The sequence below is a fragment of the Lemur catta genome, chromosome 7 (assembly GCF_020740605.2).
Source record: "Lemur catta isolate mLemCat1 chromosome 7, mLemCat1.pri, whole genome shotgun sequence".
NCBI lineage: Eukaryota > Metazoa > Chordata > Mammalia > Primates > Lemuridae > Lemur > Lemur catta.
This window is the reverse complement of record NC_059134.1, coordinates 83459194-83480027: the sequence shown is the minus strand read 5'-3', so window position 1 is coordinate 83480027 and position 20834 is coordinate 83459194. Positions and strand designations below refer to the sequence as shown.

Below are 20834 nucleotides of genomic sequence, written 5' to 3'. Positions count from 1 at the left end.
CTAGATTCCAGGTGTCCTGACTTAGCACCAACTGCTTTCATTTATACTATAGAGTATTATCACTAAATTGCACACCGTGGTTTAGCGCCCCATTTGTAATCCATCTCTTGCTTTAAGACATAAGGAGATTTCTGAACTATCATCTAGGCCATTTTTTAAATTTAATTTAATTTAAAAATGAAATAAAATAACTAGATGTTAAAGCCTAGCAAGAACAAAATCCTAGGAAAGGACCTAAGAAGTGGGGTTCTATTCTTGTTATTCCAGTTGCAAGGTTTTCGACTATTTGCCCATTTCGCTGCTATCACTCTCTAAGAACCACAAAGGATTTCCCAGTTTGAGAATGTGTGGCCTCTTGAAAGAAATTCTGCCACCCATCCCACTTGAGAATTTAAGTATTCATATTTATCTAAACAATGGACATGATCTAATTTAATCAAAATCAATCCATAATATATTTTTTACCTAAACTATAGATAAAGAACAGGACTATGACATTTTGGGACAGAACTCTTTTGACCAAAATATTTTAAAAGCTCAGCTCTCAGTCACTTTAATGTTTGGTAATGATGGGCAAATAATATATACTTACCTGAACATCTAAAGCAGTGATACCCAGTATAGGGCAACCTACAGCTTTTCAAGCTCATTACTTTCTATTAAGGTATTTTATGAAGCTAGATTCTACAGGAAATGCGACTGTTATATAATCCCATTTTGTTAATGATGACTGCAATGAAACTCTGGTCAAGAAATCAGTGTCATTGGTCTAAGGCTACTGGACAGCTTAAGTTAAATTCAAATGTAGTACTAAATACAGCAAAAACTATTCAATATATTTAATGAACAGATGCCTAAATTTGTTTTAAAATAATGCATGCCTAAATTCAAAGTATAATTTAAATGAAATACCTTGAATAGCTGGGGGACAGATAATCAGTGTCTGCTGAAAAGCATCACCACAACCAAACTGGGCAGTTCCTGCCTGCAGAGGTATTCCGTGATGCACAACTGAATGAGCAGATGTGGTTAATACCTGAAACAATCAATGGACAGCACATTATATACAGCACTCTGCTATACTACACACATATTATATAAAAAGAATTCAAACATGTTTCTTAAAATCATAATTCTACAAAAACAATGGACCCAGAAAATGAGAATAAAAACAAGTGACCCAACTAAAATTTAAAAACTGATTCTACTGAACCCTACTTTTGGTAGAGTTGTGACACACGAGGGCAGGTGGAAGATATTGAGAGAATGAAAGAAGAAAGGGAAAAGATGAATTTGAGTAAATATGTTCCACTTTACCCTGAAATTGTAATAGGTTCAATATAATAGCTGATTCTACTGAACCCTACTTTTGGTAGAGTTGTGACACACGAGGGCAGGTGGAAGATATTGAGAGAATGAAAGAAGAGAGGGAAAAGATGAATTTGAGTAAATATGTTCCACTTTACCCTGAAATTTTAATAGGTTCAATATAATAGCCGTAGTAAGACCTCATTAGTACTGTAACTTCTAACTGCCAACATGAACTCCTGTGTAGTTCAAACGCAAAATAAGTAATCATTTAAAAAAGAGTACAGGCCAGGTGCGGTGCTCAAGCCTGCAATCCCAGCACTTCGAGAGGCCAAGACAGGAGGATCACTTATGGCCAGGAGTTCAACACCAGCCTGGACAACATAGCTATGCCTCATCTTTACAAAAATTTTTAAAAAATTAGCCAAGTGTGGCCGTGTGTATCTGTAGTCACAGCTACTTGAAAGGCTGTGGCAGAAGGATCACCTGAGCCCAGGAGTTTGAGGCTAAGTGGACTATGATAACATCACTACACTGGGCAACAGAGCAACACCTGTTTCAAAAAAAAAAAAAAAGTATAAATTATTAATTATTTGAGGTTCTTACCTGGCTTCTTAATGTTCCAATTTTAGTAAAATTTGCTGTGAGAGTAGCAGCATTGCTTGAAGCAACTGGTCTTAAAAGTGAAGATTTATTGTGATTATTTGTGTCACATGAATTTAGGTGGGACTTACAAATATCCATAATATGAAAACAGGACTTTACACTGCAAAAGAAAAAGTGAAGGTTTTATAACATCATTTTAAATGCTTAGTTTTAAATTAATGTACATTAACAAAATAATTATTCCTAAAAGAAAAAAATTCTACAATTTGCATTTAATCTGCTTATTTCCAATAGTATTTCTAACAGGAAATCCTATTAAGAAAAGATTAAATTTCAAAGCAAGAATATATTATATCTGTAATATTTTTTAAGACAGCAAAGCAATAATAAGCTTTTTCTGGTTAGCACACAATAACTTTACAACCCCTGTAGGCTCTAAATAATTTTTCCTAAATTTCTAGATCTCTACACCACTAAATTAATGGTACCAAGTATGTGGCTATCATGTTATTTTTCAAAGTGATTGTATAAGAAAAATACTAGAACTTTTTTTAAGTGTTTGACTGAAAAATGTAATTGTGCTTTTAAGAAGTATCAATTTTAAGGACAACTCACAATAGCGGATATCAGTTCATTCCTGTGCCTTCTTTATTTAGTCTTTTTAAATTATTAGGGGAATCTCTTTTAAGTCACTTACTTTACTCTCTTCACCTCATAAAAAAGATGTCTGGGGCTCAAGCATTTGAAAGATTTCCCCAAGGTAATTCTGACAAGACCTTTGGAATTTAAGCATATATTCTTTTCTACTGACCCATTAAAAACCACCTTTCCTTCATAATGCAGAGGAGAAAGAGGAGGAAAAAGAAAAGCAAAAGGTGTGAAGAAAAATGTAAAATGGAATTTGCAGGACTCAAAACAGGACAGAATCTAAGGTCTGTGAAAAGTGAAATGTGACCTGGAAAACTGTTAACATTTCTTTTTATATATTCCTCGTTATTAAGGTAAGAAAGTCATATAGAAACAAAACCACTCAGTCATATTTTTAGTATGGTATTTTGGAGAAAGAACATTGGACTGCAATTCAGATTTGTGTGCTAGCTCTACTCTGCCACTTACTAGTCGATGTGAACTTGGCAAGTTAGCTTAACCTCTTTTGACTCGTTTACTTTTATTTAATGAAGAAAAGTCATTTTTCTAACACACTAATTTTCTATAGATTTAGTATTATTATTTTTTCAGAACAACTTAAGATATTTTAAAGTAACATACTGGTTGCTATGAGGGAAATCTAGAAGATGTTTCATATTAACAAAAGAATGGTTCAGAGTCTCAGCTGGAGTAATTCTTAAATCTGCATCAATCAGCAACATTTTCTTCAACAGACTAACAAATTCTCTTCTATCAGCTTTCTCAGCCAAAAGATCACTTCCTTCCAAATCCATCACTGTGTTCACCTAAGAAATCAAAATTTCAAGCAATCAAATTTTTAAAAAGCCATAGAGAATAGTATATGTTTAAGTTTCACAGTTTAAAAAAATCCCAACACAGGACAGAACAGAGGACTACAATTTTTTTAAAACAAAGAAGAACAATTGAGATTAACAAATTCTCAAAAGGTTTTGAAGCACCAAATAGGATTCAAAGCAGGGGGGAAAAATCTTTTTTAGTTATAAAAATATCCATTTGTAATGAAATATAGGGAAAAGAAATGTTTGCTAGAATTTTTCCTTTTAAAGCAAATATTTTTTACTAAAGAACAAGATATGTAAATTTAAAATTTTTTTCTTTTCTTTTCTTTTCTTTTTTTTTTTTTTGAGACAGAGTCTCCTGTTGCCCAGACTACTAGAGTGTAGTGGCGTCAGCCTAGCTCACAGCAACCTCAAACTCCTGGGCTCAAGCAATCCTTCTGCCTCAGCCTCCCGAGTAGCTGGGACTACAAGCATGCGCCACCATGCCCAGTTGATTTTTTCTAGATATATTTTTTCAGTTGTCCAGATAATTTCTTTTTATTTTTTTAGTAGAGACTGGGGTCTCGCTCTTGCTCAGGCTGGTCTCAAACTCCTGAGCTCAAACGATCCACCCGCCTTGGCCTCCCAGAGTGCTAGGATTACAGGCGCGAGCCACCACACCCGGCCATAAATTTAAAATTTGACAAATACCATTTAGTTCCTGAAAGGTTGAAAACTTAGAATTAATTTCATTTGAAAAACTTAACAACAGCAAGCACTCTGTAGCCATTTAGAAAATGAGTAACCTTTGGCACCCCTGGCATTCAAGTCTGTCATTTAAGCATTCAAGAGTAACAAATGTGCCTCTGGTACTCACATTCGCTATATCATCCAGACTGTTGAATATGTACTTTCTGGCTTCTTTAGACTTCATTCCTGTCTCTGCTTCATGCTCTTCCAATGTCTTATTGCATATATCAAAGAGGAGAAAAGAATATATTACTATCCAAGAAAATGTACATTTTTATTTCTTTAATCCTGGCACATTTACTCTAATATATTGAATATTTCAAGGCAAACAGTAGTTTCAAAAGAGTGACCATCAAAAATGTATTTTTTAAAAAAAAATACACCAAAAAAAGAGATGTGCTTGGTTCAGGCCACAAAAAACATTACATATATAACAAACTCCTTAAACAAAATAACTAATTATAAACACTGAGAATTTACTGATCCCTCAAAGATCCTAGCATATTTGGGGAAGGTAGTAGGAGGTTAGATTCAGTCCCTGTCCTATAAAGCTTAATAATGTAGAACTCAATAAGGAAGATAAACATACAACACAAATGTAGTTATATATATAAAAGTTAAAAAAATTGAGATGAGTTAATAATTATGTTGTCAGATTAGAGAATGAGCTAAATTATTCTGAGGGCCTTTCTTTTTTTTAAAAAAAAGGGTCAAAAATGAAAATTCAAAAGAAGGAAGAAATGCGATAAAATAAAATTAGAAATGGAAGGTACTGCTCATGCATATGAGGCATCTTAGAAAACTGTTTTCCTAAATATCATCTTTTTTAATGAATTACCTTTAATCTCCAACCAGAATGAGTCATATCTGTTTCTTTGCAAAAAAATCTTGTGGATTTTGTACCCACATTCAACAACTGTTCTCCTGGTAAACCTTGAGTCTGAGAAATGTATCGAATCTGAAAAATAATTTACAAAACAGTTTATTCTTTCATGTATAAATGTCACTTAGACACTAGGCTAGATGTTAGGTGAGGAATGAAAAGATATAGTCTGTGCCCTCAGAAATTCATGGTCTAGCAGAGAACATATACAGAAACAATTACAATGCAGTGTTACTAAATATCATCATAAATTCCTGCTTAATGGAAAAACTGAGAGCATACCTAAATTAATTGTAGTCAGATAAAGTTCCAGAAGAGGTGATACTCAAGTTGGGTCTTAAAGGACAAGTAGAAGTCAGCACTGGAGAGGCAGGAAAAATCTGACTATGCTAAAGTTATCGTGTGTGTGTGTAAAATCAACAGACAATATAGAGGTTCACTAAGGGAGAAATGGCAAGAAATGAAATCAAACTAGCAGGTAAAAGGCATTATCAGCAAATTAAGAAGTTTAGATTATGTTAATGAGAAACTATTGGAGAAGTTTAAGTAGGAAACTAACAACTTATATTTTTAAAGCAATGTCAGGGGATGAGGCCAGAGGAGAAATGAAGGAAGTCTGAATTGAGAAGCTAAGTGGGAACAGAGAGGAAGGAGTAGATTCAAAAGAGATTTATTAACAGGATGATAAAGATTGGGTGAATTACTACTGTGGGAGTTTGGAGGGGACACTGCTATGAGACAATGACATATGCGTAGTCATTTCTGTAGAGGAAGAGACATGGGTATAGGTGAGCTCTCCCAAGGAGGATACTAAAAACCTCCAGCCTCAGGGCCTCTGCACTGAATATCTCTTCTGTCTGGAACACTCTTCCCTCAGATACCTGTATGGCTGTCTCACTTCCTTCCACTCTCTGTTCAGATGTCACCTTATTCTTGAGGCCTTCCATGACCAAATAACAGCAACCTCTGTCCTTCTCAGTACTAACCCATTCTCCTGGCTTTTCATTATCTCATAGTCTGTGCATTAACTTTCCATTTTCTTACCCCACTCTCCACAGAATCTAAGTTCCATGAAGGGAAGAACTTTGTCTTCTTTGCTTACATAGCCCCAGCACCCATGAAATGCTTGGTATACAACAGGCCATCAAATATGGTTTCCCCCACTTAATGACTAGAAAACATAGGGAATAAAACAGAGGCTTAGAAAAGGGAGAGCTCTCTGGGGGCTAAAATTGTCTTTCTATCCTTCCTTCTTATGAAAACTCAACTCCTTTAACCTATATTTAAGAATAAATGAAAAGACTTTTTTTTCTTTTAACTTCAAGGACTCTGCTTTGTCAACTAGTCCAGCAGTCCCCAACCTTTTTGGCACCAGAGACCAGTTTTATGGAAGACAATTTTTCCATGGACGGGGGCAGGGTGGGTGGGAGGCAGAGCTCAGGGAGTGAGGCAAGCGACAGGGAGTGGCTGTAAATACAGATGAAGCTTCCCTCCTCAGCGCCGCTTCCCTCCTGCTGTGCACAGCTGCCCCCCTTCCCAAGTTTCATGGAAGACAATTTGGGTGGGGGGGGAGGCAGTGCAACTCTGCAGCTGTGTCTCTAATAGGCCACAGACCAGTGGGGGTTGGGGACCACAGAATTAGTCCATCCTCTCTTGCACCTTCTATTTCTTCCTCTCTATGAGCTCTCTCCTCACTGACTACAAAAAATGTTCAATTTCTTCTATCCTCAAAAAAAAAAAAGAAAACAAAACCAAACCTCTCTTAACTATTTAACTCCCTGTTTTCTCGGTTAAGAGCCTTAAAATAGCAGCCTATATTATTTCACTTCCCATTCACACCACAACATACTGCAATCTGAACTTTACTCTCACTACCTTCATAATATGGTACTAAGATAAGTAATGGCCTGTTAATAATAGATTCATTTAATAGTCACACATAAATCCTTATCTTACTTCGATACTAACAGCTACCACCTTTTTACATAAAAACTCTGCTTGTTCCATTTCCATGACACCATTCTGTCCTGGTTCTCGGACACTCTTTAACTGCTTTCCTCTCTTTGTTCTTTATATCACATTGCTTTCCAGAGTCCTATTTTCTTTTTTCCCTTTACAAGTCCCAGGTGCTCATGGTTTTATATCTAAATTTTTATCTAAATCTTTAGCTCTGAAGCTCCAGACCCAACTGCTTATTGGAACTCTCCACCTGGCTGGACTTTAAGTGCCTCAAACTGGGCATATCCTGAACTGATTTTTTCCCAAATCTGCTAATCTTTATGTATTTCCTCCTCTGATTGGCAGCAACACCATCCATCCAAATCAGAAACCTGAAATTTACGCCAGACCAAGTACCTTTCCCTCATCACCTTCCCGCAACATCCAAAAGCCTAACAATTCTACCTCATTAACATTTCTTTAACTGTCCCCTCCCTCTCCATCCCTGTTTCAGGTCTTCTTCAATTCTAAGTTACACAATCTTACAAGCCTCATAATTATTCTACCTGGCTCCAGTCTTCCCTAATGCCCCCATCCACTCAATTCATTTTTCACACTGTTACCAGACATTTTGGAAAAATGTAAATCTGCTGCTCCCCTGTATAAAACTTCTTAATAACCTCTTACTGCCTAAACTTTGCATAGGCCAGTTTCTCTTTCCTATATTGCTCTCTAACTCCTACTTATCCAATGTACCTATTCCCTCTTCACCAAATCCACATGACAAACTTTTACTACGTCTTCTTCAAGACCCAGTTTGAGAATCTTCTCTATAAAGCCATCCCTGACAATGCCAAGCAGAAGTAACTATTCTCCTAGTAACTATTCTCATCACATCTAGAACACGACAACTTTAATGCGTTTATAACACTGTATTACACTTTTTTATATATCTGTTTTCCCTACTAGATTTTGAGCCTCCTAACAACAGTCTGTTTTATTCACATTTGTATCCTTAATTTTATATGAAATGACAACTAAAATAGCAACCTTACAGATTAGCTTCATTTCATTAAAGTGCTACTCCTTCCCCTCCTCTTTCCCCTCAGAGTAGCTAAAATCCTTATTTTAAGGAAACAGAAAATGGAAGGAAAAAAGTATTGAGTCTGGTACCTAGATGTAGCATCAGATAGAAAAGCTACTGACAGTTCAATTGGAACAAACATACCCAGAGCAACTATTATATGTTGGATGCCAAAGATATGCAGATGAATAAAACATGTTGCCAATCATCAAAAACATATAATTCAGTGGAATAGATAAATATTTAAGCACATAAGTTGCAATTAAGCTAATAAGTGCCACTGTGAAGAAGAAAACAAAGTGCTAAAAGAACACAGAATAGAGCAATTAATGTACCTGAGGAGTTAGGATGGCACTGCAAAACACAACACAAAAGTGGCAGACAAAGCTCTTAGAGTTTATTACTGGTCATAATGCCTGCCCAGTCATTTTGTTTTTGTTTTTGTTTTTTTTTAGAGACAGAGTCTTACTCTGTTACCCAGGCTAGAGTGCAGTGGCATCATCATAGCTCACTGCAACCTCAAACTCCTAGGCTCAAGCGATCCTCCTGCCTCAGCCTCCCAAGAAGCTGGGACTACAGGCACGCACCACTGCACCTGGATAATTTTTCTATTTTTAGTAGTGACGGAGTCTCACTTGTGTTCAGGCTGGTTTTGAGCTCCTTAGTTCAAGCGATCCTCCCACCTCGGCCTCCCAGAGTGCCAGAATTACAGGCACGAGCCACTGTCTCCGGCCCCTGCCTGGTCTTTTGAAGAGAAAATCCCTCACCTATAGCCCCTAATATATGAAGTAACCCCTAATATATGAATATATTTGCCTCCCCCATCTCTAGTGGAAGAGTGGGGATCTGACTCGTAAGCATTTAATTTATAAACTGGCTCTGTGAAATCAACTAGAAATAAGCCAAGCAAATCAGATTTACAATGTCATAAACATGACCTAAGAAATACCAATGAGCTGACGGGTAATAGGTAAAGCTGGAATTTGAAAGGTTAAGAGTAAGCAGAAACTCAGATCAGTGCAGACAAAGGCCCTTTTAACTCTTCCTGCATATTGCCTTAGGACAATCAATATCCACAGGATAGTGTAGGACTGGTCCACTGTTACTAGCTTCTGGATTCAGACTGCCTGTGTTCAGATTCTTGGGTAAGTTACCTAACTTCCCTTGGAGAGCAGGTAAGTCACACTGATGGTCCAGCACCAGAGTGAAGTTCCACCAACACCCATTAATTCCTCTAGTGTTGCCTTAATTCCAAAAGCAACTTCAATTCCACATTTCCCAAACAAAATCCAGTCATATTATAGTTCCATTCTTTCTTTTTGTTTTTTTTTTTGGGCAGGGAGACCAGGTTGAGGAACGAGACAGGGCTGGCACCACTGGGGCAAGTCAGGCAGAGACCAGGGGCCCAGGAGAGGAGTGAGGTCAGTCAGGAGCATGGCGGGCACCAGGGTCTGCCATCCAGCCTGCACCATTCTTGGATTTTTGTGATAGTCCACACATATAAATAAATGTCCTCTTACTTGAGTCAGCTTGAGTAGGTCTCTTTGAAATCCAAATGGCCTGACAAAAATATCAATATTGAAAGATTTTTCTTTTTCTTTTGAGACAGGGTCTTGCTGTTGCCCAGGCTAGAATACAAGAGTGTCATGATAACTCACTGCAACCTCAAACTCCCGGGCTCAGTGATCCTCCCACCTCAGCCTCTAGAGTAGCTAGGATTAGAGGTGCACACCATCGCACCCACGCTAATTTTTTCCCTCTGGAGTTGAAATAGTGAACTTTATTTTTCTTACATAAGATAACACTTGGCCGGGCGAGGTGGCTCACGCCTGTAATCCTAGCCCTCTGGGAGGCCGAGGCGGGTGGATCGCTTGAAGTCAGGAGTTCGAGACCAGCCTGAGCGAGACCCTGTCTCTACTAAAAATAGAAAGAAATTAGCTGGCCAACTAAAAATATATATAGAAAAAATTAGCCAGGCATGGTGGCGCATGCCTGTAGTCCCAGCTACTCGGGAGGCTGAGGCAGTAGGATCGCTTAAGCTCAGGAGTTTGAGGTTGCTGTGAGCTAGGCTGACGCCATGGCACTCACTCTAGCCCGGGCAACAGAGTGAGACTCTGTCTCAAAAAATAAATAAATAAAATAAAATAAAATAAATATATATATAGAAAAAAATTAGCTGGGCATGGTGGCACATGCCTGTAGTTCCAGCTACCTGGGAGGCTGAGGCAGTAGGACCGCTTAAGCCCAGGAGTTTGAGGTTGCTGTGAGCTAGGCTGACGCCATGGCACTCACTCTAGCCCGGGCAACAGAGCGAGACTCTGTCTCAAAAAAAAAAAAAAAGATAATACTTGAAATTACCAAATATAATTTGAATATAAGTTCAGACATTTTGCTGGTCTGGAAAAGATTCTATCTAAACTCCAACAAACATTTTGGAGGAACAATCAACATTTACCAAGTAAATATTGTCCATCCATCCATAAAAATATTATTTAATTTCCTAGAGTACTTTTGACATTTTCCTGGTAAATATAAGTCTTGTAAATTCAACACTAAAGTAAGATAGTTTATCTACAATTAACACAGGAAGAGATCCAAGTACAGTATCAATCGGTAGTAGGGCCTTCTCTAAACACACACAGGTATATGTGAATGGAAATGAAATGCACATATAAAAAAATATGATACATGATAAATTCTCAACATGGTCAGTGCCTAGTTACAGAATCTAAAATTCAAAGAGGAAATTGCGCTGGAAAGGCTTTAAAAGACAATGATATGGCCAGGCTTAGTGACTAAGCCTATAATCCTAGCACTTTGGGAGGCCAAGGTGGGAGGATCACTTGAAGTCAGGAGTTATTAGAGACCAACCTGAGTAACATAGCAAGCCCCTGTCTCTACAAAAAGAAAAAGAAAAATTAACCAGGCATGGTGGCTTATGTCTGTAGGGCCAGCTACTCAGGAGGCTGAGGCAAGAGGATCCTTTGAGCCCAGGAGTTTGAGGTTGCAGTGAGCTATAATGATGCCACTGCTCTCATGCCCAGGCAACAGAGTGAGACCCTGCTTCCCTCTCCACCCCCACCCAAAAATAACGATGATAAAGATGACTAAAGGGCTAGAATATAAACCCTATAATGAAGAATTAAAATAATTTGAACCTTCTTTTCCTGGTGACTCAAATTTGGCTTTTAAGAATACAATTCTGTTAATAACTCATCTATTTTGTAAACAGAAAAAAAAATCTGTATTGTACTAGAAGGTTAAGTAAAGATTAGACATAAGATATATCAATAAGAAAGTTACAATATATTTCATAAAAAATCTTTATTTTAGTAAATGTTCCACATATACTTGGAGAAGCATGTATTCTGCAGTTTGAGGTGTAGTGTTATATAGTGTGCTGTATCTGTGTCATTAGGTAAACTTGGTTAATTACGCATTCAAATCTACATTCTTGCTGAATTTTTCCCATCTGTTCTATCAATTACTAAAATATGCTAAAATCTCTAATTATGATTGCCTATTTCTCATTTTGGTTCTGTCAATTTTAGATTTATATTATTTTGAAGCTATTACTAGAAGTTTAAAATACAGAATTGTGTGTTCATGTTAAACTGAATTTTCCAAATTGACTGGGCTTCCTCTCTTTATAAATAATACTAATACATTTATAATATAAAAGCATTCCTGCTGTTAAAGGCAATGTATTTAATAAAAGAAAGGCAGAAAGAATATCTTATGCAAGATAAACTCTTGAGATATATTTGTACAACATATTACCATAAGACAAAACAATAAAATAGCATGGGTTGCTGGGTCCTTTCCTAGAACCCAATCCTGGGGATAGGACACCAACAGAAGTAGACTGTGAACACCTTCAAGTGACAGCAGATTGGCAGCTGTAGAGTAGGCCACAAGAGGGCCAGTGCCAGAAAAGGGAGACAGATTAGGGCAGGGTTTACTTGGGCCCTTTTAACTCTTCTCCCATAGTGTCTGGGGACTATCAATATCCATGGGTTGGTGCAGAGGTCGTCCACCATTAACACCTTCTGGATTCAGACTGACTGTGTTCAGACTCTTAGGCAAGTTATTTAACATCCCTGAACCCTACTTTCCTCAACTATAAAACAGAGGCAATAGCAGTGTGTATCTCCTAGGGTTGTTGTGAGCATTAAATGAGTTAATGGAAAGTGTTTGAATAGTTCTGACACACAAAAGAACTCTGAAAGTATTAATTACTTATGTGAACATTTTAATGGATGCAAAAAAAATCTGAAAGTCCCAAACCAAGTTAGGTTTAAAAAAAAAAAAAAAACTTTAGAGAATTAGGAATAGAGGGGAGTTCTTGAAAATAGACAGTTATCGAAGCCTAGTAAACATCACACTTGAAAATGAGTATAAAGTCTAAGATTGGAACCAAAACAAGGATGCCCACATTATCGCTCCTATTTAGATTCATTTATTTTGGAAAATAACTATATTAAAACACTGAATTAATATTGTGCAACTATTGATGTAATATGCTAATGACTTTTTAAAAACTCTTTGGAATTAAAGTAATATATATTCTGAAAATTTTGTTTTGTTTTGAGACAGTGTCTTCCAGGCTGGAATGCAGTGGCACAACGATAGCTCATAGCAACCTCAAAAACTCCTGGGCTCAAGCGATCCTCCTGTCTCAGTCTCCCAAGTAGCTGGGACTACAGGCACTCACCACCACGCCTGACTAATATTTTCTATTTTTTGTAGAGGTGAGGTCTTGGTCAAGCTGGTCTCAAACTCCTGACCTCAAGCAATCCTCCTGCCTCAGCCTCCTAGAGTGCTAAGATTATAGGCATGAGCCACAGTGCCCAGCCTGAAAATATTGTTAATCTGGATCAGATAACACCTTTTCTATAGTTTTGTTTTTAAACCATCTATTATAGTCTATGGCCATACCACCCTGAATGTGCCTGATCTTGTCTGACCTTGGAAGCTAAACCATCTATCATAGATTTTAGAAAAATTGGGTTTTGGTCAGAGCTTTATTTTTAACATTACTATTGTGACTTCTGACAAGTCAATTCATTTTTCTGGGCTTTAGTTTTCTCCTTTATAAAATGGGAGGGAGTAGTAATTGGATAATCTCTAGGGTCCTTTCAGTTCTTGGACATCAGTTGTCCAAGACTAGAATTATGAAATCCAAATCCAGAGTATAATAGCAAATCAACTTGAAATTGCCACTAGATGGAGTCCTGCTCTACAGTACTATGCACGCCATAAATTGTAATCTGCAAAGTCAAGGGTATATTTCTAACATTTGACTGGTGCCTCAGTATTTCAGCAGCTAAGGGCTTATGAGACTCTCAGATTAGATTACCTACTCTTTCAGAATTAGCAATAGTCTAGCATTTGTATCCAAGTTAGCAGCTGGATAAAAAGCTGAAGGAAGCCAAGATATATGGAAAATTTCACAGAAACTATATTTAAGAGATATTCTGAACATGAAGGAGGGAAGGTAGAGAATACAGAAAACCTGACTTAAAAGAGAAGGTTCATGGGTAGAAAGTCTTTGGAAGATAAGAGATTAAAGTCAATGAGCCTACAGTTTTCAGTACAGTAATATGCTGCACAGGCTTGTAGCCTAGGATCAACAGGTTATCCGACATAGCCTAGGTGTGTAGTAGGCTTTCCCATCTAGGTTTGTGTAAGTACACTCTATGATGGTCACACTATGATGAAATCAGCTGACAACACATTTCTCAGAATGTATCCCCATCATTAAGTAATGCACGACTATATATGTATATACCCATATATACATGTATCTTCCTGATATGTATTTATATTCATATGTTATGACTTTAGGAAATAGTGCTATGAGGAAATATAAACCAAGGTAAAGGGCGTTGGTAATATCCATCATCTGTGCCACCCACTTTCAATATAACACCTCGTATTCTGATTCAACTTTTAATCAGTGACTGTTTTGTAAGAGTTTTAAGGGAGGGATGCACTGTCTTTGTATCCTCCACAATGTCTGCCTCAGGTCTTGCAACAGATGTTCAATAAGTGTTTGCTGAATTTCCTCAATTAAATGATATCCATTTGCTGGCATCATGGAGAGGAATTTCTATCTGATACTGACTATTGGGCTGGCTTGGATCCCACATAAAGACAAGAAGCTTTGGGAACAGTTTGCAGCTGTCATAATGACAGACGCTAATTTAAGCAACAGAAATTTTGTTTTGAAATATGCATAGGTTTCATAGATTTTCTCCATTTTATGGAACAGTCCTGAATCCACATTTTTCTTCTTTTCAAAATAAAGTTTGCAACTATGTTAAAAATAAAAAGTCAATGATAACATCTAATTTAATAATTAATATTAAATGATTTTTAGAGTCATCTCATTACTTCTCTTATTCTTTTTAATATAGAAAACAGCCCTGAAAAATCAGAATAAAGGTACAACATATATGATCTTTATGTATGCTTTAAAATGTTCTATTTTCTATTATTTTCTTGCTTAAAAGTTAAATAATATGGCATCTAAATAAAAATTACATTTATCCACTACAAGCCAACAGAATGACAAAATTAATGTAACCACTTTATTGATTTTGACTGAAATTTTCTATTAAAATGAGTTGAGTATGTATCTCTCTAATAAGAGAGACACAGAAAAAGGGAGACACAGAACAATGAATAAGATGGCAATGTCTCCAAAAGAGAATCTTGGTATTAAAAATCAAGACAATAGCAAACAACATTATCTAATAGTTTAGAGAGGCTAATGAACATATCTCAAAACTACCATGAAAAATGTGTTTAATGAGGTAATTTGCTGGATTCTACTGAGAACCACTAAACAGTGCTAAAAGTGACTTTCAGCACCAAAGACAGCTGAAAAGACTGAAGAGGGTTCAAGTGACTGAGGTATTTAACATCAATAATGATTGTTGGTTTTAAGACCAAAAGTTATAATGTCTTTTAGGAGCTTTTATTCCTTGGGAGGGGCTGACATTTCATACACCCTCAAAGTCTGTCACCCAAGCAAAGCCCAGTTATCAAAATGGACACAATCCAGCTCTTTGCATGTACATAGTATAAAATGAGATACAAAAAATTCTCTCAAGAATTTTACAAAACTGATTGAGAGCCTTTAGATTATAACTTTGTTTATGAAACTTTACTTCACCATTATAAAAGTTTTCAAAAGTACTAATTTTGAGATTTTGAACTTAAAGTGTGTAAGGTTCCCTGTTTGGCCTCTTTACGTTTAAAAGATTTTCACGTGTATTTTATACCTGGGGCCATGCATTCCTTTTATTCTATGACTATATTTTACTTTCTACCAACTCTACTAGACTACCATGATAGTTCTGTTTGTTACCTGATCATATTCCAAGGCTCCTGGGTAGAGCGGCCATCCAAGGAACAGTTCTGCAATCACACATCCCAATGACCACATATCTATGGCTTCACAAAATGGCAACCCCAATATAATCTCTGGAGCTCTGAAATTAAAAAAAAAAAAAAAAATCAGAGTGGTTTTTCTTTAAAATTACCTAATTTTATCTGTCATTCTAATAAAAGTTAGTAAAATGACAGAGTAATCACCTTGTATTTATAGTAACTCTTCACTATTTTAAAACTCTTTGAAAGCTAGTCATAATCCTGAAATTATCTGAAAAAGGTACTATGAGTACAACATCGCTAGGATGAAGATTCTTCATAGTAATCCTTTTTCCCTTATAGAGTTTTATTAACATAACATTTTTTTAAAAAAAGAAAAAAAACATAGATCTTGTTTTTGAGACCATAGCAGGTTAGAAATAACACATTAGAAAGAGAGCTGGCAAACTATTAAAAACATGCACTATAACATCAACAGAACTGCAAACCAGACATTGAGAGATAAGACCAAAACAAAACAAAACAAAAATCCCAAAGGCTAAAAGTGAAACTAGACCTAGATATTATTTCAGAATACAATAATAAATATTTACCTAATTGGAGCCATTAGTCATCCAAAGAAACAAACCCAAGCTCAATATATTCTGTTTCAAAAGGCAGAGGAATATAGGATACAATAAAATAGTTAAAAACTATTTTAGCACTTAAAGGGGGGTTGGTTATTTGGAAACTGTGCTCCATGAAATATATCATTCTCAGATAAATTATGTTGCTACTTTACATAGCCTTCCCATGAGAAGATTCACATCCTCAGAGAGGTTCCATGTACAGCTGTGTAATTCCAAAGGAAGTCATATATACCCTAATTATCCTACAGTTGTGTGTTCATGTGTGCATATGTGTTTAATTCTTTTGAAAGCCTCAATCTTATAGAGAAGTTGCAAGAAGAGTACACAAGCATTTTTTTCCTAAACTACTTGAGAATAATTTGCCCAATTACCATATACTTTGTATTCCCTACAAACAAGAATATTCTCCTACAGAACAACGATATAGGTTGGGCATGGTGGCGCACACCTGTAATCCTAGCACTCTGGGAGGCCGAGGTGAGAGGACTGCTCAAGGTCAGGAGTTCGAGACCAGCCTGAGCAAGAGCGAGACCCCGTCTCTACTAAAAAAACAGAAAGAAATTAGCTGGACAACTAAAAATATATAGAAAATATTTGCCGGGCATGGTAGCACATGCTTGTAGTCCCAGCTACTTGGGAGGCTGAGGCAGGAGGATCACTTGAACCCAGGAGTTTGAAGTTCCTGTGAGCTAGGCTGATGCCACAGTACTCACTCTAGCCTAGGCAACAAACCAATACTCTGCCTCAAAAAAGAAGAAAGAAAGAAAAGAAAAAGACTAATAGGGCTATCACTGTGTGTATGAAAGCTTTATGATTATTTTGAATATTTAATATAAAAAAATTCTTCATAGGATTTGAAATTTGTTAGTGTAGAAATTTTCAACATCAATTTGTCAATGAAAGAAAAGTAACAGAATGATAGCAAATAAGATACACAATTTGAAGAGACTGAAATTATTCGAATTATACTGACAATAAGAAACGAGTTTCTGTCAATCAATGAACCCTTCTGCCATTTGCCACCATTTAATGAATGAGCCGAGTTTCTAGCTGATGGTAACATGAATATAGCAATATTTTTACAGATATATTCAGGAATTGCACATAGCCACTTCAAACATAAAAAAAAATCTAAGATATAAAAGTTATATTTGCAGAAGCAAACTCAAATTTCTCATTTTAAAGTATGAAAGAATTTTCACTGAAAGTTCCATACAAATTACTTATCTTTTATTGCATGTCAGTTTAGATCCTCTGAGAAGCAAATTGATGTGCCAGAAATTTATTGGGGAAGATGTCTGTTAAGGATACAGGGGGAGGAAGAAGCAGGAGCAGGTGAGGAGAGCCCCCAGACCTCAAGTAGGTCTGATATCTGCAGATGGAAACAGACAGAGGAGGAATTGTGTAGAAGAAACTTGGTCAGCAGTGCAGTTATGAGAAAGTCTTGGTTGGGCCACTATGGAGTTCCTAAGCAAAAATTACGTGTTTGAGGAACCCACCATCAAGCAAGAATAGCCCAGCTCCAGTGTAGCCACTATGTCTGGTTAAGGGATGGGAGGGGCCCAAAGGAAGTGTGGCCTCAGCCTGAGCACTGCAGTGTATCTGAATGAGCAGCAACTGGAGGCTCTCAGTCAGTCAGCTGCTCCACACAGGAGGCTTCTGTTTTTTTAATTTGTATAAATTTACGGGGTATAAGTATAATTTTGTTACGTGCCTAGATTGAATAGTGGTGAAGTCAGGAATTTTAGGGTATCCATCACCTGGAAACGTACATTGTGTCCACTAAGTAATTTCTCATCATCTATCCCCTCCCACCCTCTATCCTTCCAAGTCTCCATTGTCTATCATTCCACTCTGCCCATGTATACACATTATTTAGCTTCCATTTACAAGTGAGAACGTGGGGTATTTGTCTTTCTGTATCTGACTTGTTTCACGTAAGATAATGGCCTCCAGTTCCATCCATGTTGCTGCAAAAGACATGATTTCATTCTTTTTTATGGCTGAACAGTATTCCATGGTGTATATATGCCTCATTTTCTTTATCCAATCTTCCACTGATGGACACTTGATTCCACATCTTTGCTGTTGTGAATAGTGCTGCAATAACATACAAGTACAGGCATCTTTTTGATATAATGATTTCTTTTCCTTTGGGTAGATACCCAGAAGTGGGATTGCTGGATTGAATTGTAGTTCTATTTTTAGTTCTTTGAAAAATCTCCATACTGTTTTCCATACAGGTGATACTAATTTATATTCCCACCAGCAGTGTTTAAGAGTTCCCTTTTCTCTACATCCTTGCCAATAATCTCTTGGGGTTTTTTTAATCTTTTTAATAGTAGCCATTCTGACACTAGTGTAAGATGATATCTCATTGTGATTTTAATTTGGATTTCTGATTAGTGAGGTTGAGTATTTTTTCACATGCCTGTTGGCCATTTGTATATCTTCTTTTGAAAAATGTCTATTCATTTCTTTTGCCCACTTTTTAATGGGAAGGGTATCTGAGTGGCACAATTCCATGGCTACCATGACTAGCTTTCCAAAAGCTTTTGTTTTTCATTTTACAATTCATATTTATCATAAGAAAATGCAGCCAGGTGCGGTGGCTCACGCCTCTAATCCTAGAACTCTGGGAGGTCGAGGAGGGAGGATCTCTTGAGCTGAGGAGTTTGAGACCAGCCTGAGCAAGAACAAGACCCCATCTCTACTAAAAATAGAAAAATGAGCCAGGTGTCATGGGACCAGTGCCTGTGGTCTCAGTTACTCAGGAGGCTAAGCCAGGAGAATCACTTGAGTGTAGGTTGCAGTGAGCTAGACTGACACCACTGCACTCTAGCCCTGGAAACAGCAACAGTCCATCTCAAAAAAAAAAAAAGACTGAGAAGTACAGCCATCCTTCTTGTAATGATACTCCTATACAAGTTATAGCCACACTCTTCTCTCTAATTTTGACAACCATGAGATACCAGGAAATGCAGCACAAACTTGAAAAGATGAACAAATGGTAAACTCAATAAACATAAACTACTAAAATCTGAACACTCTTCTCTGAGGTAGAGGCAGGTGTAGAAGGTGTTTTTTAAATAACAGAAATGTACTGAAATCTAATTCATATACCATAAAATTCACCCATTTAGGTGGTACACTTCAATAGCTTTTAGTATATTTACAGATTTGTACACCCATCACCATAATCAATTTTAGAACATTTTCATCACCCCAAAAGAAGTTATATCCATTAGAAGTCACTCCCCATTTCTTCCAAATGCCCCTATCTCTAAGCTACTACCAATTCACTTTCTGTCTCAATAGATTTGCTTATTCTGGACATTTCATATGAATGAAATCATATAATATGTGGTCTTTTGTGATTGGCTTCTTTCACTTGGCATAATGTTTTCAATGTTCAACCATGTTGTAGCATGTATCAGTACTTCATTTATTTTTATTGCTGATATTCTATTGCATGCATTTTATTTATCCATTCATCAGGTGATAGACATGGGGGTTGTTTCCATTTTTTGGTTATTATGAAAAATCAGAAGTTAACCAGGAGAAGCCATATCAGTTCACCAGGCTACTGAACAAGAATATACTCCAGTGCTGAAGAAGGTCAGAACAGAGAGGGTTTACACCAAGAACAAGTATTGCCTCAGATACAACTGGCCAAATCAGGAAGAAAATGTCTTTGATGTAACACTTATCCAAAAAAGAAAAGTGGGTACTATTTAAAGGAACTATTGATTTTTCTACTTTGTTCAATGCCTTTCTGATTGAACTAATCTTGTGCTACTCATTCATTAAACCTTTAGGACACAGTAAGAACCTCTTGCCCATGTACTGGCAATACAATATAAAAAAATATGGATCAAGGGTGCAATTCTCTTTGGGTGAATTTCACAAGAACTTTATGCTATAGAAGTACTAAAAAATTGAGAATCTATAAAGAAAAATTCTAGGAAGACAAATATTAGAGGCTAGCAAGGAAGCATTGATTTTAAAAATGAAAATCACCTAAATAGAGCTCGATTTCAAACACTCGTAAGTAGACCCACAGCTCTCCCCCTAATAGCAAGTAATATACCTGAGCCTTAGTATTTCCATTTTTAAAAAAGGGCTTTACTAGGCCAGGCGCGGTGGCTCACGCCTGTAATCCTAGCACTCTGGGAGGCCGAGGCGGGTGGATTGTTTCAGCTCAAGAGTTCAAGACCAGCCTGAGCAAGAGTGAGACCCCGTCTCTACTAAAAATAGAAAGAAATTATCTGGCCAACTAAAAATATATACAGAAAAAATTAGCCAGGCATGGTGGCACATGCCTGTAGTCTCAGCTACTCGGGAGGCTGAGGCAGTAGGATCGCTTGAGCCCAGGAGTTTGAGGTTGCTGTGAGCTAGGCTGACGCCACGGCACTCACTCCAACCCGGGCAACAGAGCGAGACTCTGTCTCAAAAAAAAAGGGGGGGGGGGCTTTACTAACCCTTACATATTCAGAAGATTACCTAAAGGACTAAGTAAAAGAATGTTTACTAACCCTTACATATTCAGAAGATTACCTAAAGGACTAAGTAAAAGAATGTGTGTAAAATGTAATGCTTCTATCTAAGGCATCTGTGGCTCACTTACTGAAATACATCACTCTACCAATTTCCCACTGTCTCTCATCACCAGTATCTCCCACTTATAGGACAATTCCATATCTCCCATCTTGAAAAAGGAAAAAACTCTGAGCCATCACTCCCCTTTCTCTGTTCCCATTCACACCAATCCTTCTTGAAAGCCCTGTTTA

At 37.0% G+C, this 20834-nt stretch overlaps 1 protein-coding gene across 7 annotated transcripts in view; it reads right to left on the bottom strand.

The window, feature by feature from the left end:
• The window catches only part of HIPK3 (homeodomain interacting protein kinase 3), a 90666-nt gene that overhangs the window by 11953 nt on the left and 57879 nt on the right, over window positions 1-20834 (bottom strand). For all 7 annotated transcript variants that reach the window (XM_045557756.1, XM_045557758.1, XM_045557759.1 and 4 more), the window contains 6 exons: window positions 15393-15516; window positions 4951-5070; window positions 4240-4326; window positions 3184-3368; window positions 1915-2074; window positions 913-1036 (listed from right to left, as the gene is read on the bottom strand). In XM_045557756.1, the coding sequence (XP_045413712.1) occupies window positions 913-1036; window positions 1915-2074; window positions 3184-3368; window positions 4240-4326; window positions 4951-5070; window positions 15393-15516 (800 nt within the window). The remainder of the gene's footprint in view (window positions 1-912; window positions 1037-1914; window positions 2075-3183; window positions 3369-4239; window positions 4327-4950; window positions 5071-15392; window positions 15517-20834) is intronic.